The sequence below is a fragment of the Pollachius pollachius genome (genome assembly GCF_949987615.1).
Source record: "Pollachius pollachius genome assembly, chromosome: 3".
Classification (NCBI taxonomy): domain Eukaryota; kingdom Metazoa; phylum Chordata; class Actinopteri; order Gadiformes; family Gadidae; genus Pollachius; species Pollachius pollachius.
The window spans coordinates 44,202,003-44,213,966 of record NC_136936.1 but is presented as its reverse complement, the minus strand read 5'-3'; the positions used below and the strand labels follow the sequence as shown (position 1 = coordinate 44,213,966).

Here is an 11,964-nt window from a genome sequence, read left to right as displayed (position 1 = left end):
TTAAATTGCTGTCCCGTGAATGACTACGAAGTTATTGAACATTTCTAGAAACTTTGGTGACAGAGTCGCAATCTGGAGCCACAAGGAAACGATCAATACAAATCGAGCGTTGTTTGTGTGAGGGGAAGTGACAAAAAGAAAAGTATCAGTTGTTGTTTGTGCTGTGAGATGATCTATATGGATTGTGACATCGTTTACAGTTCCCAGAGGAGCTTTGCGTTCCGGGCTGTGGATGGATGGATGAAGACTTCTAACAGACTGACTGTCAGCTGAGGGAGGAGAACCCTCTAGTAGGCCGACAATAACGCCCAATTTAACTGGATCGTAGAAGCGCTCAGTAAACAGTGGCTATCAAGGGCTTCAATTTATGGAAAACCAGAATAAGGGGGGGAAAACAGCTACAATGGGGATTAAACAATCGTTCCTCTGTTCGACGCAAATAATAGCTAGAGACTACGTGCGCCCCGCAGCTGTGTTGCTGTGCTCGGTTATCATCAAGCGTTAAACCAGTAAAATGAGGACATCTAGCGGCGTGTAGAGGAAGTGACCGAAATATCAAAATGGATAACTTTTTATTTCTATTTGAAGTTTAATCAAAAATATAAATATATAAAAGCAAAGTCAGTGTGTAAAGACACCTGTTCATCTTTTTTTTACATCATTCTCACACAAATGGGTACACCCAACATCAAAATAAATTGTACACAAACCACTACAAGAACTGATTATGAGAAAGGATCAAATTAATTATGATACCACAAAATGAGTGTCACAATATAACAAAAATGTTGGGAATAAAACATGTGGAAAAAAACGGCCATAAAATAAAAGCCTATAGACATGGAAGATACATAGATTTTTGATTGAAGCTATGGTCTGACCCATGACATGTATCAGTAGTTGACCAGTAGGAGGCGATATATACACATTAGTTTACCTCGATAGACCAATAGTTTGAAATGCAAGAAATAACCTAGAAACTTAGCAAAACATATTGTATGAACAAAAGAGTGAGAGATTAAACAATATACAAAAAAATACATGAATGTTGTTTTGTAGCAAGCATCCAATCGGGACTACTACTGAAGGCACTCTATTGTGTCAGTGTTTTGCATAGAAGAGCCGACCAGAAAAGGTCAGTCAAAGGGCTTTTGGCAAACTATACCCTAGCTCTCACCGTTACTGTTGTCTTTCCAGCCGTCCACCTGTGTAACAGTGAGCATCCAGGGGGGAGAGGGGCTGTGTTGGTTGAGCAACAGTGCAGATACTGGTCCAATTATGAAGGCAGGGAGGATTAAAGGAGAACTTTATCCCAACACCACTTGTATATTGGTTTACATTAGATGACTCCATTGGATGACTCCCTCCAATGGTTAAAAACACGCTATTGCATGCGTAACCTGTGACGGGCTGATGCGACACACCTGACCTCTCCCGTGGGCTCGCCTGTCAACTGCATCCTTTAATTCAGTTTCTTATCTGATGACGTATTGTGTGTCGTATTGATGCGTGATAACCAAATGCTTGTTTAACCTGGGCTGAGAGATGGTCATGAAGTGTAGTGTTAGTGTCTACTGCAATGCAATTTCAAATTGCCTAAGAACAAATATGATACTTTCTGACAAAAAAGGTTTAACAAAGTATTAACCGAAACATGTAACAAAAACGGATGTCTCTCTATTGGAAGTCCCTCCCTGTCTCTCACCTCCGCCACTGAACCATTATAACTGAAAATCACATTCTCTCCCTCATTGCTAATCCTTGGAAACTGAATGTCCTGCCCTATTGCTAACAAGGTCATTCAAAGTCCCGCCCCCTCTCTCGGCAATAACGCAGGTTTGGAGTCAGGAGGTGAGAATGCCAGGGAACGGTTAGGTTGAGTTAGTTTGACCAACAGAGGGCGCCATCTACAATGCAAACCGAGGTACAAGTGATGTTGGGGTTGGGTTCTCCATGAAGCACTGATGAGGGACAGCCAGGGGCGAGGGTGGGGCTGAGCGGGGGATCTTGACCTCAGATCATGAAGGACTGGGTGTGTTTGTAGTTCTTGGGCTGTGAGAGAAGTCGAGGAGAGACGTACGATCGGTGAATCATTTCCTGTAATGAGCAATCCCGGGCCATTGCTGTGTACTGCTTATCATCAAAAACACAACCGACAACAACAACTGACAAACGTCCGGGTCCAGAACATGTGGTATCTGAGGCGCGTTTGATCACTCACGTTGCGGGCTGGAGGCGGTGGAGGAGGGAGGCTGTAGGGCTTCAGACTGTAGAGAGGAGGAGGAACAGTTGAGGACATTGGCTTACACGGTTGTTAGTGACAAACGCAAGCGATACACAGTGTGGGGCTGCAACGCTTACCACTCCTCCTGCCGTTCTCCTGTTGGAACATAAATGGCAAAAAAAAAAGAAAGAAAGAAAAGACAGGATTATTTTCGAGATGCTTCAAACATTTTGCGTGTGATGTGTACTTGTTACTATTCATCAGTATGATAGAGAGACCGTCCTACTCTCTCGCTCACACGTATGCAGAGACACACAACCACAAGAAGACACACACACACACACACACACACACTAACAGATTGAAATGTAAACGCAAAAACATTAGCAAACATTGCCAACAACACAACATACACAAATGCATGCATAAATCTCCCGCACCCACTCAGACACACACACACACACACACACACACTATAACTAAAGAGCATGCTATAAAACACACCAAAAACACACAAACGCACACACAGTAAATACAGCAGACACACACACACACTATAACTAAAGAGCATGCTATAACACATACCAAAAACACACAAACACACACACACACACACACACAGTAAATACAGCAGACACACACGCACACACACACACACACACACACACACACACACACACACAGTGAATACAGCAGACACACACACACACACACACACACACGCAGTAACTACAGCCCATTCTGTATCTCCCCCTCTGTCAAGCACACACACAGCCCCAGTGTTCATGCAGCAGCAGTTGTCTACTTACGCCTGCAGCAGCCGCGCTGGCGGCGACAGAGACACACACACAGACAGGACATGAAGAGGAGCAGGAGTAGGCCCACCCCCCCGGCCACCAGCGTGGTCACACTCAGCCTGTCTGGAGCGCACAGGGAAACACAGCGTTAACATCAGTAAAACAGGTAGGTTAACACATAGGTATAGACACAGGGAAACACAGCGTTAACATCAGTAAAACAGGTAGGTTAACACATAGGTATAGACACAGGGAAACACAGCGTTAACATCAGTAAAACAGGTAGGTTAACACATAGGTATAGACACAGGGAAACACAGCGTTAACATCAGTAAAACAGGTAGGTTAACACATAGGTATAGACACAGGGAAACACAGCGTTAACATCAGTAAAGCAGGTAGGTTAACACATAGGTATAGACACAGGGAAACACAGCGTTAACATCAGTAAAACAGGTAGGTTAACACATAGGTATAGACACAGGGAAACACAGCGTTAACATCAGTAAAACAGGTAGGTTAACACATAGGTATAGACACAGGGAAACACAGCGTTAACATCAGTAAAACAGGTAGGTTAACACATAGGTATAGACACAGGGAAACACAGCGTTAACATCAGTAAAACAGGTAGGTTAACACATAGGTATAGACACAGGGAAACACAGCATTAACATCAGTAAAACAGGTAGGTTAACACATAGGTATAGACACAGGGAAACACAGCATTAACATCAGTAAAACAGGTAGGTAAACACATAGGTATAGACACAGGGAAACACAGCGTTAACATCAGTAAAACAGGTAGGTTAACACATGGGTAGACACAGGGACACACAGCATTAACATCAATAAAACAGGTAGGTAAACACATGGGTTGACACATCACACACCATAGTTAAAACAAGTAGGTAGAACACACAGCGACAAACATAGGTAAAACACATTACAAACCACAGGGAAAAGACATTAAAACCAGGAAAGACACATTGGTAAAACATATTGGGAAAACATATTAGAAACCATAGATAAAACACACAGGGAAACACATTAAACGAGGTAAAACACATCACAGACCATCAGCAAAACTAACACACACCCCTACATTTACACTTTCAATAATACTTAAATCCTATTTATACGCAATGATTAGGCAAAATTAACCCCCTGGCAAATAAGGATATTTTATAAATCTTTTTAAATTAAACGTCAAAAAGTCACCGTTTCCTTCGGGTTCAATAAAGAACACTCAATTAAATAAATCTCAGACGCTCAAAGCCTCTCAGTTGTTATGTCTATGTATTGCTCGCTCTGTGAGTGACGCGTCGTCCTTCCATTAGCGTGCACCTGACAGTAAACGTGTGAGGACCCCCCCCAGGACACTGGACTCACACTCGACGACGGCCAGGTGCTGAGCCACGCAGCTCTTGGGCGAGCCCACGCTGTTGGACGACTCACAGCGGTACATGCCGGCGTCTGAGATGGACACGCTGTTGAACTTCTGCTCCGGGAACATCACAAAGAGGGGAGAGGGAGGGTTTGAGCATGCTCTGTAGTTTGTAGTTTGTAGTGTGTGTGTGTGTGTGTGTGTGTGTGTGTGTGTGTGTGCTCCCATTGTTTTCAACATGTAAGTCTGCGTGTGCTCACATTAATGCCAGTGTGTGACACATGTGTATGTTTTTTAGCATTCTACAACATTGTGCGTGCATGAACGTGTGCAAGTGTGTGTTGCGCTCATCAGTGTGCATAAGTGTGTGTGTGTGTGTGTGTGTGTGTGTGTTGTGCGCTCACCAGCGTGCCCTTCTTGATGTCGGCGCTGTAGGCGGAGTCTGTGGCGGCAGCCAGGACCTTGTTGTCCTTGTACCAGCGGTAGGTTGCCGGGGGAACGCTCAGCGTGTCCTTACACAGCAGCTCCAGGTCCGACCCAGCAAACACTGTGCTGGGCACCTCGCAGGACGGGACGTGGGGGGGCACTACCAGAGGAGGAGTGGAGTTAAACATGGACGTTGACGGGTCGGAGCCTGTGGATATCTAGAATGTCTGGAGAGTTCTGATGACATCAGAGGTTCAAACATGAAGGCTACATGTGTGTTTTGATACACCCATTCCTGAATTCACAAACAAATTCACCTTACATACACACACACACACAAACACACACACACACACACACACACACACACACACAGGCATTAATGTTCACACACAAAGTAACCTGCGCACAGATATGCAAACACTTAAGCACACACACTCACTCGTCCTACCGAGCACGTTCAGGGAGACGGTGGTCTCCCCCAGGTTGACGTGGTCCTGGCTGGCGGTGACCTCACAGCGGTAGTCTCCCGAGTCCTTCTGGGTAATGGAGTGGATGGTGAGCGTGGCCCCCTCCATGCTGGCGCGGCCCGCGTACGACCCTGAGGGGCACGGAGAGAGAGACAAAGTGTGTGTGAAGCCCTCTCCGAACCCTGGAGGGCCGCGTAGGAGAGGAGCCGGCCGGGGGGAGGAGGATATGAAGGGTTTGAAGGGGGCGGGGGGGGAGGGGGTTTCGAAGACGAAGGAATCTTTAAACGAGGAGGGCAGATAACGGAAAAATCCTTGGAAAGTGCGGAGGGGCTTGGTGGGTTCGAGCGGCCGGCTCACCGCTGAAATGCCCGTCAAAGTAAACGAAGGTGACCCCCTTGCCCTTCTTCTTCCACTCGATGCGGGGGTTCTGATCCTTCTCCGTCTTGAACTCGCAGGCCAGCACCGCGTCTACAAGGGGGAGCAAAGGAAAGGGGGAACACCGCGGTGCTTGGTTTAGGAATACAGACACAGCCAAACCTTATTATTGTTAAGGTTAGTTAGTTATTGTTCCACGTCGACGCAACGCAAGAGGGTTTATGGACCCATTACGTCCTCGTGAAAAAACGTATTAACAGTTTATGGGTTATGGTACAAACCATAATGCAAGGACAAGACTACTAGATTGAAAAGAGGGTTGTTTAATTAGCAATTTAATAAATTAATATTTAAATAATTAACAAAAAACAACCTAATAATACCGGGGGCGATGTATGATGATGATATGGTAAATGACCCTACTTTATGACAGTCCTTATTTTCTCATCATCATCCTCATCGTGAAAAAAATTATATATTAGAATAATATCAACAAAACTGAACTCCTGCAATTGACCTCACTATTTTTCAACCCTGGCTACAGACTTGGTGTCCAGTGCTCACCTGTGTGCTCGTGGGCATCCACCTTGGGCTTGCTGCTGGTCACCGCCACAGACCGGGAGTAGGGGGCTGGGGGAGGGAGAGAAAGGTTGGAGGATTACATTACAATGCTGTTCAACCCACTACAATACATAATATAGTAAGTACAAAGTATTCCTTCGAACACACCATCAATTTTTTTTTTGTATAGATCATTAGCATATTTATTTGTAAGAAAACAAATTGAGTATACAATTAATTATTGAGTCTATAAATATTTTGTGTTGATTCAAAAAGAGGCATCAAATCCCAGTACTTTAAGAGAGACATTTATTTTATTTTCTTTGTTCCTCTCCTTTCTCTTCTTTATTTCCCGATGGTTAACCTCAGTGTGGCTCTACACGTTCCAGAGGGCTTAGCGGTGAGATAAGGCAGACAGGGCTGACAGGGCCTTCGTCCAGGGGTCATGAGAACAAGGCTCCCTGGCATGGCGACGTATAGCTTTACGAACCGCTCTGATAGAAACCCTCCCTGAAAGATCGGAGGAGAACGCTGTTGTGTGTGAGCGCATGCACACACACACATACAAATGCACTTAGGCACGCACACACGCTGGTGGTACCAGGAGCGGTGGTGTGTAAGAGTGCAGGTGATGGATGGACACAAAGCTAGTTTATCCTGACCTGATAACCTCAGCCTGGGATCATTCCTTTAGACACACACAGACACACACATGCTCACACACATACACACCAGCCCTGCACAAGCCCATTTAAAACAGATTTGTGTTAACGGCTGGAGGAACATTGAGGCTGAGAACAGGGAATGGGATAAACTGTGAACATTTACTCTGGTTTAATGAAAAATGCATTGAGAAATGAAAGAAGAAAAAGAAGATAAGGTTTAAATGAAATGTTCAAATTAAATGTGTTTGTTTGAATGTATGTATGTATGCATGTGTGCATATGTGCATGTGTGCATGTGTGTGTGTGCGTGTGTGGGGATGTTAGTGTGTCTGTGCGTGTGTGTGCTTGTAGTATCCTACAGACCTACAGAGCTCCTTTATCACACAGTAACCCTATCCCCCTCAGCTGGCGCAAAAGATTTCCAACATAATCACACGTGTTCATATGCTGTCAACCCATCTCTCTCACACGCTGACACACACACACACACACACACATTGATATACACACATACACAGTCTCACACAAACACACACTCTCACAAACACACACACACACATATACACACATGAACACACACACACACTCAAGCACACACACACACATAAATCCACACACAAGACACACGCTTACAGAATCGCTTACATGCACCCCCTGCAACAGTTGTGCCATGTAAGCTGCATGTCATTATTGTTATAACACATGCCTGTCACTTAGGGTTGCTTCCTGCTCTTCAAACGCACTTTTAAGATAAAGCTGCAGTTTGATTTTCATCTGCCTGTTCTCAACCACGACCAGCGCAGGGTCAGGCACAGGCTATCTCCTCTACCACAGTTTAAAGATCTCCTGCCTCAGAGTCGTAAGCGCTCCTCCAGGGGCCGGCGGGTGATTCATCTCATCGTGTTTTGGATCTTGGTTCACGAACAGCAAACAGCATCAGAGTGGATCCCAGTGTAAACATCCGCACCCCCCGTCCTTTTCATCCTTCACTAGACCTCCCCTGACATCACACACACCAAGGCATCAAACTCCTACAGATAAAGTCACAAACCGACGTGATTCCAGCAGGTCCAGCAGCTACACTCGTTTAACGATGTTAATTTTTTTGCATAATTATAGTAAAATATTTCCACTGTTGTAATCCAATAATGCGAAATGTCACTCTTTCCATGAATTTTATGCAAAGCCTATAATAGGCTTATATAATTATACTGATTGTGTGCATTAATTATATGCCTTCTGATTAGAAAGCCTTGACCAATCATCACTTAGGCAATTAAGCGTCTGCTGTTTTAAATCTGATATTCATACACATTTCTAGAGTAGTAGAAGTAACTGTACATTTAATTGACATGATACGTCAATTTTCGTTGATGCAATAGAACATTGTCTTCATTACGACTATTGTAAAATAACTGTATTAGTGGTCCGATATCTCATTATATATCTTACTCTGCAGCAGCGTGATGAGAAGCGGTATGGCCAAAATCTTCATGGCATCCATATTAATACGTCCAAGAGTTAGGGAGAAGTTGAGCACAATCCAACTGGTGAGAGGATTAGTGCGCTTCGACCGCGATGATGCAACCAGTAGGATTCAACTGGAGTAGTGGTCCTGCTGGAGCCGCAACGTGCTCTTAAGACTACTGATTGGAAGCGCGTCCATGTGGGACGGCCCGCCTCGGGAGGTCGGAAGTGTTCTCAAGGGGCAGCCGGAGTGACCTATAGGCCCGGTCAGGGGAGGGCGGGCATGTTGACGTTATCCTCTTCCTCAAGCATGTACGCTATGGATAAACAAGCAAAGTATTCGTTATTTGACATATGAAAACCTGGGTTCGTTTATGGTTCTAAACATTGCATTGAAGTTTTCATATTATTTTATTCATGAGAATGAGTATTTATTCCGGGAAGCGAATTAACTGATTTCTAATCATCATTGGGTTAATTTAGAAAGACAGGGATAAAAGATGGCATTTCAGAATAGCTATCAGCACTTAAGACTCAAATACATGAACTAAAAATGTACTTTAGTTCTAGATTATAAATTATTGTTTTTTGCATCGATGTTAGGAAACAAGCAACTGATCAACCATTCAAATAGCATAATTTGTCCCCAAATGTTAGTCTATGTGTGCCAGAAACGCCTTTTCAATGAGCACATATGGAAGAATAAAAGAAAATATACCTCTGCTGTCGACAATTCAGTAGGCAACACATGGCTATTGTTCTTTTGGGAACAAACTGTTAGGTTGTAACTGGAGGCCGTTTGAGGCGGGGGGAGAGGGATTAGAAGCGGGCAGCTGGGCAAGCTACTGTTCCCTTTGCTTTTTCAATATTGTGGCTATTAGCTTTTCCATCATAGTGTCCCCCCCAAACACAAGCGCACATTGTCACTGCAGGGCTTGAGTGCAGCGCAATTGTGGCCCCCACATGCACAGGCCCCCGGTGCATATGTCTCCCTGCGGTACAGGCTGTTGGACGCTACACTTGTGCAAACGGGACACACGGGCTGACAGGAGGGCATAACAGACCTTTAATCAGAGGCACCTGTCGAAGAGCCAGCTGCAACGAACAGTACCCCCGTTGTAACATATCGTGTGCACGCATGTGCTCACTCGCATACGGACACACACGAGAACAGACGTATACGCATGGACACACACACATACAAGCATGGCCACACACACACAAATACACACATGGACACACACACACACACACACACACACACACACACACACACACACACACACACACACGAACTAAAAACTACTTTTCCACAGCTCAGGTCATTGTATTTTCTTGCACTAAAATCGGTTTTATAAAAAGGAGTCCGAAGGTCGATTCATCCTTCATAACGAAACAAGGCTAAGGACGGCAAATGCAAGACATGTGACAAGCATGTCGACGTCTGAAACACATCCATAGTGTCACGGTTCTATCTGCAGAGTGTAGGCTGTTGAACTTCCTAGAACAGAAAGGTTGAATTGGGAATTTGGATTGATGTTCTTTCTAATTTCAGGGTTTTCATTGGCATTGTCAAATTGAATGTTTTGGAATTCGAAACTGGAAATTGGAGTTCAAAAATAACAGCGAAGAGGACTGATAGAGACTATTTAATATTTAAATTTTTTTTGCAGTGGCACTATACAAGTTCGTCTTGAGGTCCCACAATATTGAGTTTCAACAAAAATAGATTGTACAATTCTTAAAGGTGGGTTTCTACTAATTTACCCATATGATATATAAAAATGGTTTGTAATATTCGATTATTGCCACAAGATGGCTCTCTTGCACTGGTATTTATTGGAAATACGCTGATGGACCGGCTGCCACAAATGAAATGTACTTCTGGGAGTAGTTGGACACTTAAACCCAATTCTACATTTAAACAACAGCGGACACTTCATAGGAATCCCGATACATTGTATTCGAAAAGTATTCAAATTAAAATACATAATGAAAAACTAGCTTAAAAATGCAAATGCATGTGTGTGCGTGTGCGCGCGCGAGTGCGCGCGCGCGTGCGTGTGTTTGTGTTAGTGAAAGATATGAGTGGGTGCAACCATGCTTCTCTTATCCCCACTGGTTGGATCCCACCACTGCCAAGGCTTTTCACAGAGGTGCTGTTATAGGATAAACACATGTGTAGCTCATAACACCAACTATGGGTCTGAATATGGCCCGGGTCGTACGATGACATTTGGTCATGAGAGAGTACACGGTAACCAGTGGACACGTCCTGCTGCTGTGATTCTGCAGTTCTTAACCAGATTTAGTCTTTGGTCATTTAACAAATTTAGCTGATTTATTTGACCACCAAATGAAGGAAAATCTGTAACCACTTTAACCACTCAATAAAACACTTTCACACTCACTTTGAAAGCCAGTTTGATATATTGTTATTTGAAGTGTCGTGCCTGATGTGATGTGTATTCGGAGGCCTGTCAACTTAACTATTGTGAGGCTTCAAGTAAATCTGGATTTCAGGGAGTGAATGTTATTTGAACCATATCATAATTGGTCACAATGAAGCAACTTCCAAACGCCTTGATGGTGATGTGTGTGGAGAAACAAGCGATGAGGTCAACCATTTCCCAATTAGATTCAGATGAACATTGTTTTGGAACAGACCACCACAACAAATTACAAACCGTCCAGCCTAAATTTATTCAAGAAGAAAATTATACATTTCTATCTGGATGAGAATGAAGCACTACAAAATCATAAACACATTGTATCTCTTGTTATTGTTTTATTCATCTCTCTTTATGCCTTATTTACAATTTTATTGTCTGTCTTTATGTTAAATGTATGTACATTTAAAGGAAAACCAAACAAATCACATTGTATATATCCCTTGTGTTATGCAATCTTTAATATTGTTAAATTAAAACCAATTCATTTTAAAAAAGGGGGTAAAAGAGGGTTACTATGTACCTGTGCGCTCTGTCCAGTGGGTTCCTAAAGCACTACAACATAGAAACCCCACACCTGCTCCCGGTTGGGAAAATGAGCCCCACCAGCTGGGTACAAAAGGCCTGCCTGAATCAGTTGGGACCGGTTTGGTCTGGTTGTTACAAAGTTAGTCTTACAATAAAATCCCCTCAATATTCTCTATGGGGATACTCAATTGTCCTGTGTGGTCGACCAAATCACAAATGAATTTATGTTACAGTCAGTCCTAGGCACATTTATGGTGAATACCTTCGATAAGTATTAATGAATAGAAGTTAGCATTTTAACTGTAATGTTTCTTCTTGTATTACATCTTGCTGGTTGGACTATGACGGCGGCCCTGCGATCCTCTGCCGTCCTCAGTGAGAGTCTGTGTGCGGCTCTGGAACGTCATGTTGAAGGGGAGACAACAGGGACACAGTCATGGTCCGAGAGACACTCCCAAATGAGGTCGCAGTGGGGCACGCGGCCCCCGTGCATACCGTCCGCTCCACCAATCACCCGGGGCTACCCGGCAGCTTGCCTGTCATCCCCGGGATGACAGAACGCGCCTTCCATCCAAAGTACTTAACTGTCTATTCTCTACTCTATCCCATTGGTC

The 11,964-nt window shown here is 44.0% G+C and overlaps 1 protein-coding gene across 1 annotated transcript; it reads right to left on the bottom strand.

Annotated features, from left to right (window-relative positions):
- Window positions 1-679: 679 nt before the first annotated feature.
- jam2b (junctional adhesion molecule 2b) lies at window positions 680-8,490 on the bottom strand. The gene is made up of 10 exons (XM_079733403.1): window positions 8,358-8,490; window positions 6,244-6,309; window positions 5,662-5,772; window positions 5,286-5,435; window positions 4,813-4,994; window positions 4,414-4,522; window positions 3,034-3,144; window positions 2,362-2,380; window positions 2,222-2,267; window positions 680-2,052 (listed from the first exon to the last, which is right to left on the bottom strand). The coding sequence occupies exons 1-10, from the start codon at window positions 8,407-8,409 to the stop codon at window positions 2,014-2,016; spliced, it is 885 nt and encodes a 294-aa protein (XP_079589529.1). The 5' UTR covers window positions 8,410-8,490; the 3' UTR covers window positions 680-2,013.
- Window positions 8,491-11,964: the final 3,474 nt, after the last annotated feature.

Excerpts from the sequence above, each read along its gene's own strand:
- jam2b (XM_079733403.1), bottom strand. The coding sequence starts at position 8,409 with ATGGATGCCATGAAGATTTTGGCCATACCGCTTCTCATCACGCTGCTG. Across the intron at positions 5,773-6,243 it reads GGATGCCCACGAGCACACAG|ACGCGGTGCTGGCCTGCGAG; the intron begins GTGAGCACTGGA and ends TCCCCCTTGTAG. Across the intron at positions 2,053-2,221 it reads CACCGCCTCCAGCCCGCAAC|CCCAAGAACTACAAACACAC; the intron begins GTGAGTGATCAA and ends CTTCTCTCACAG.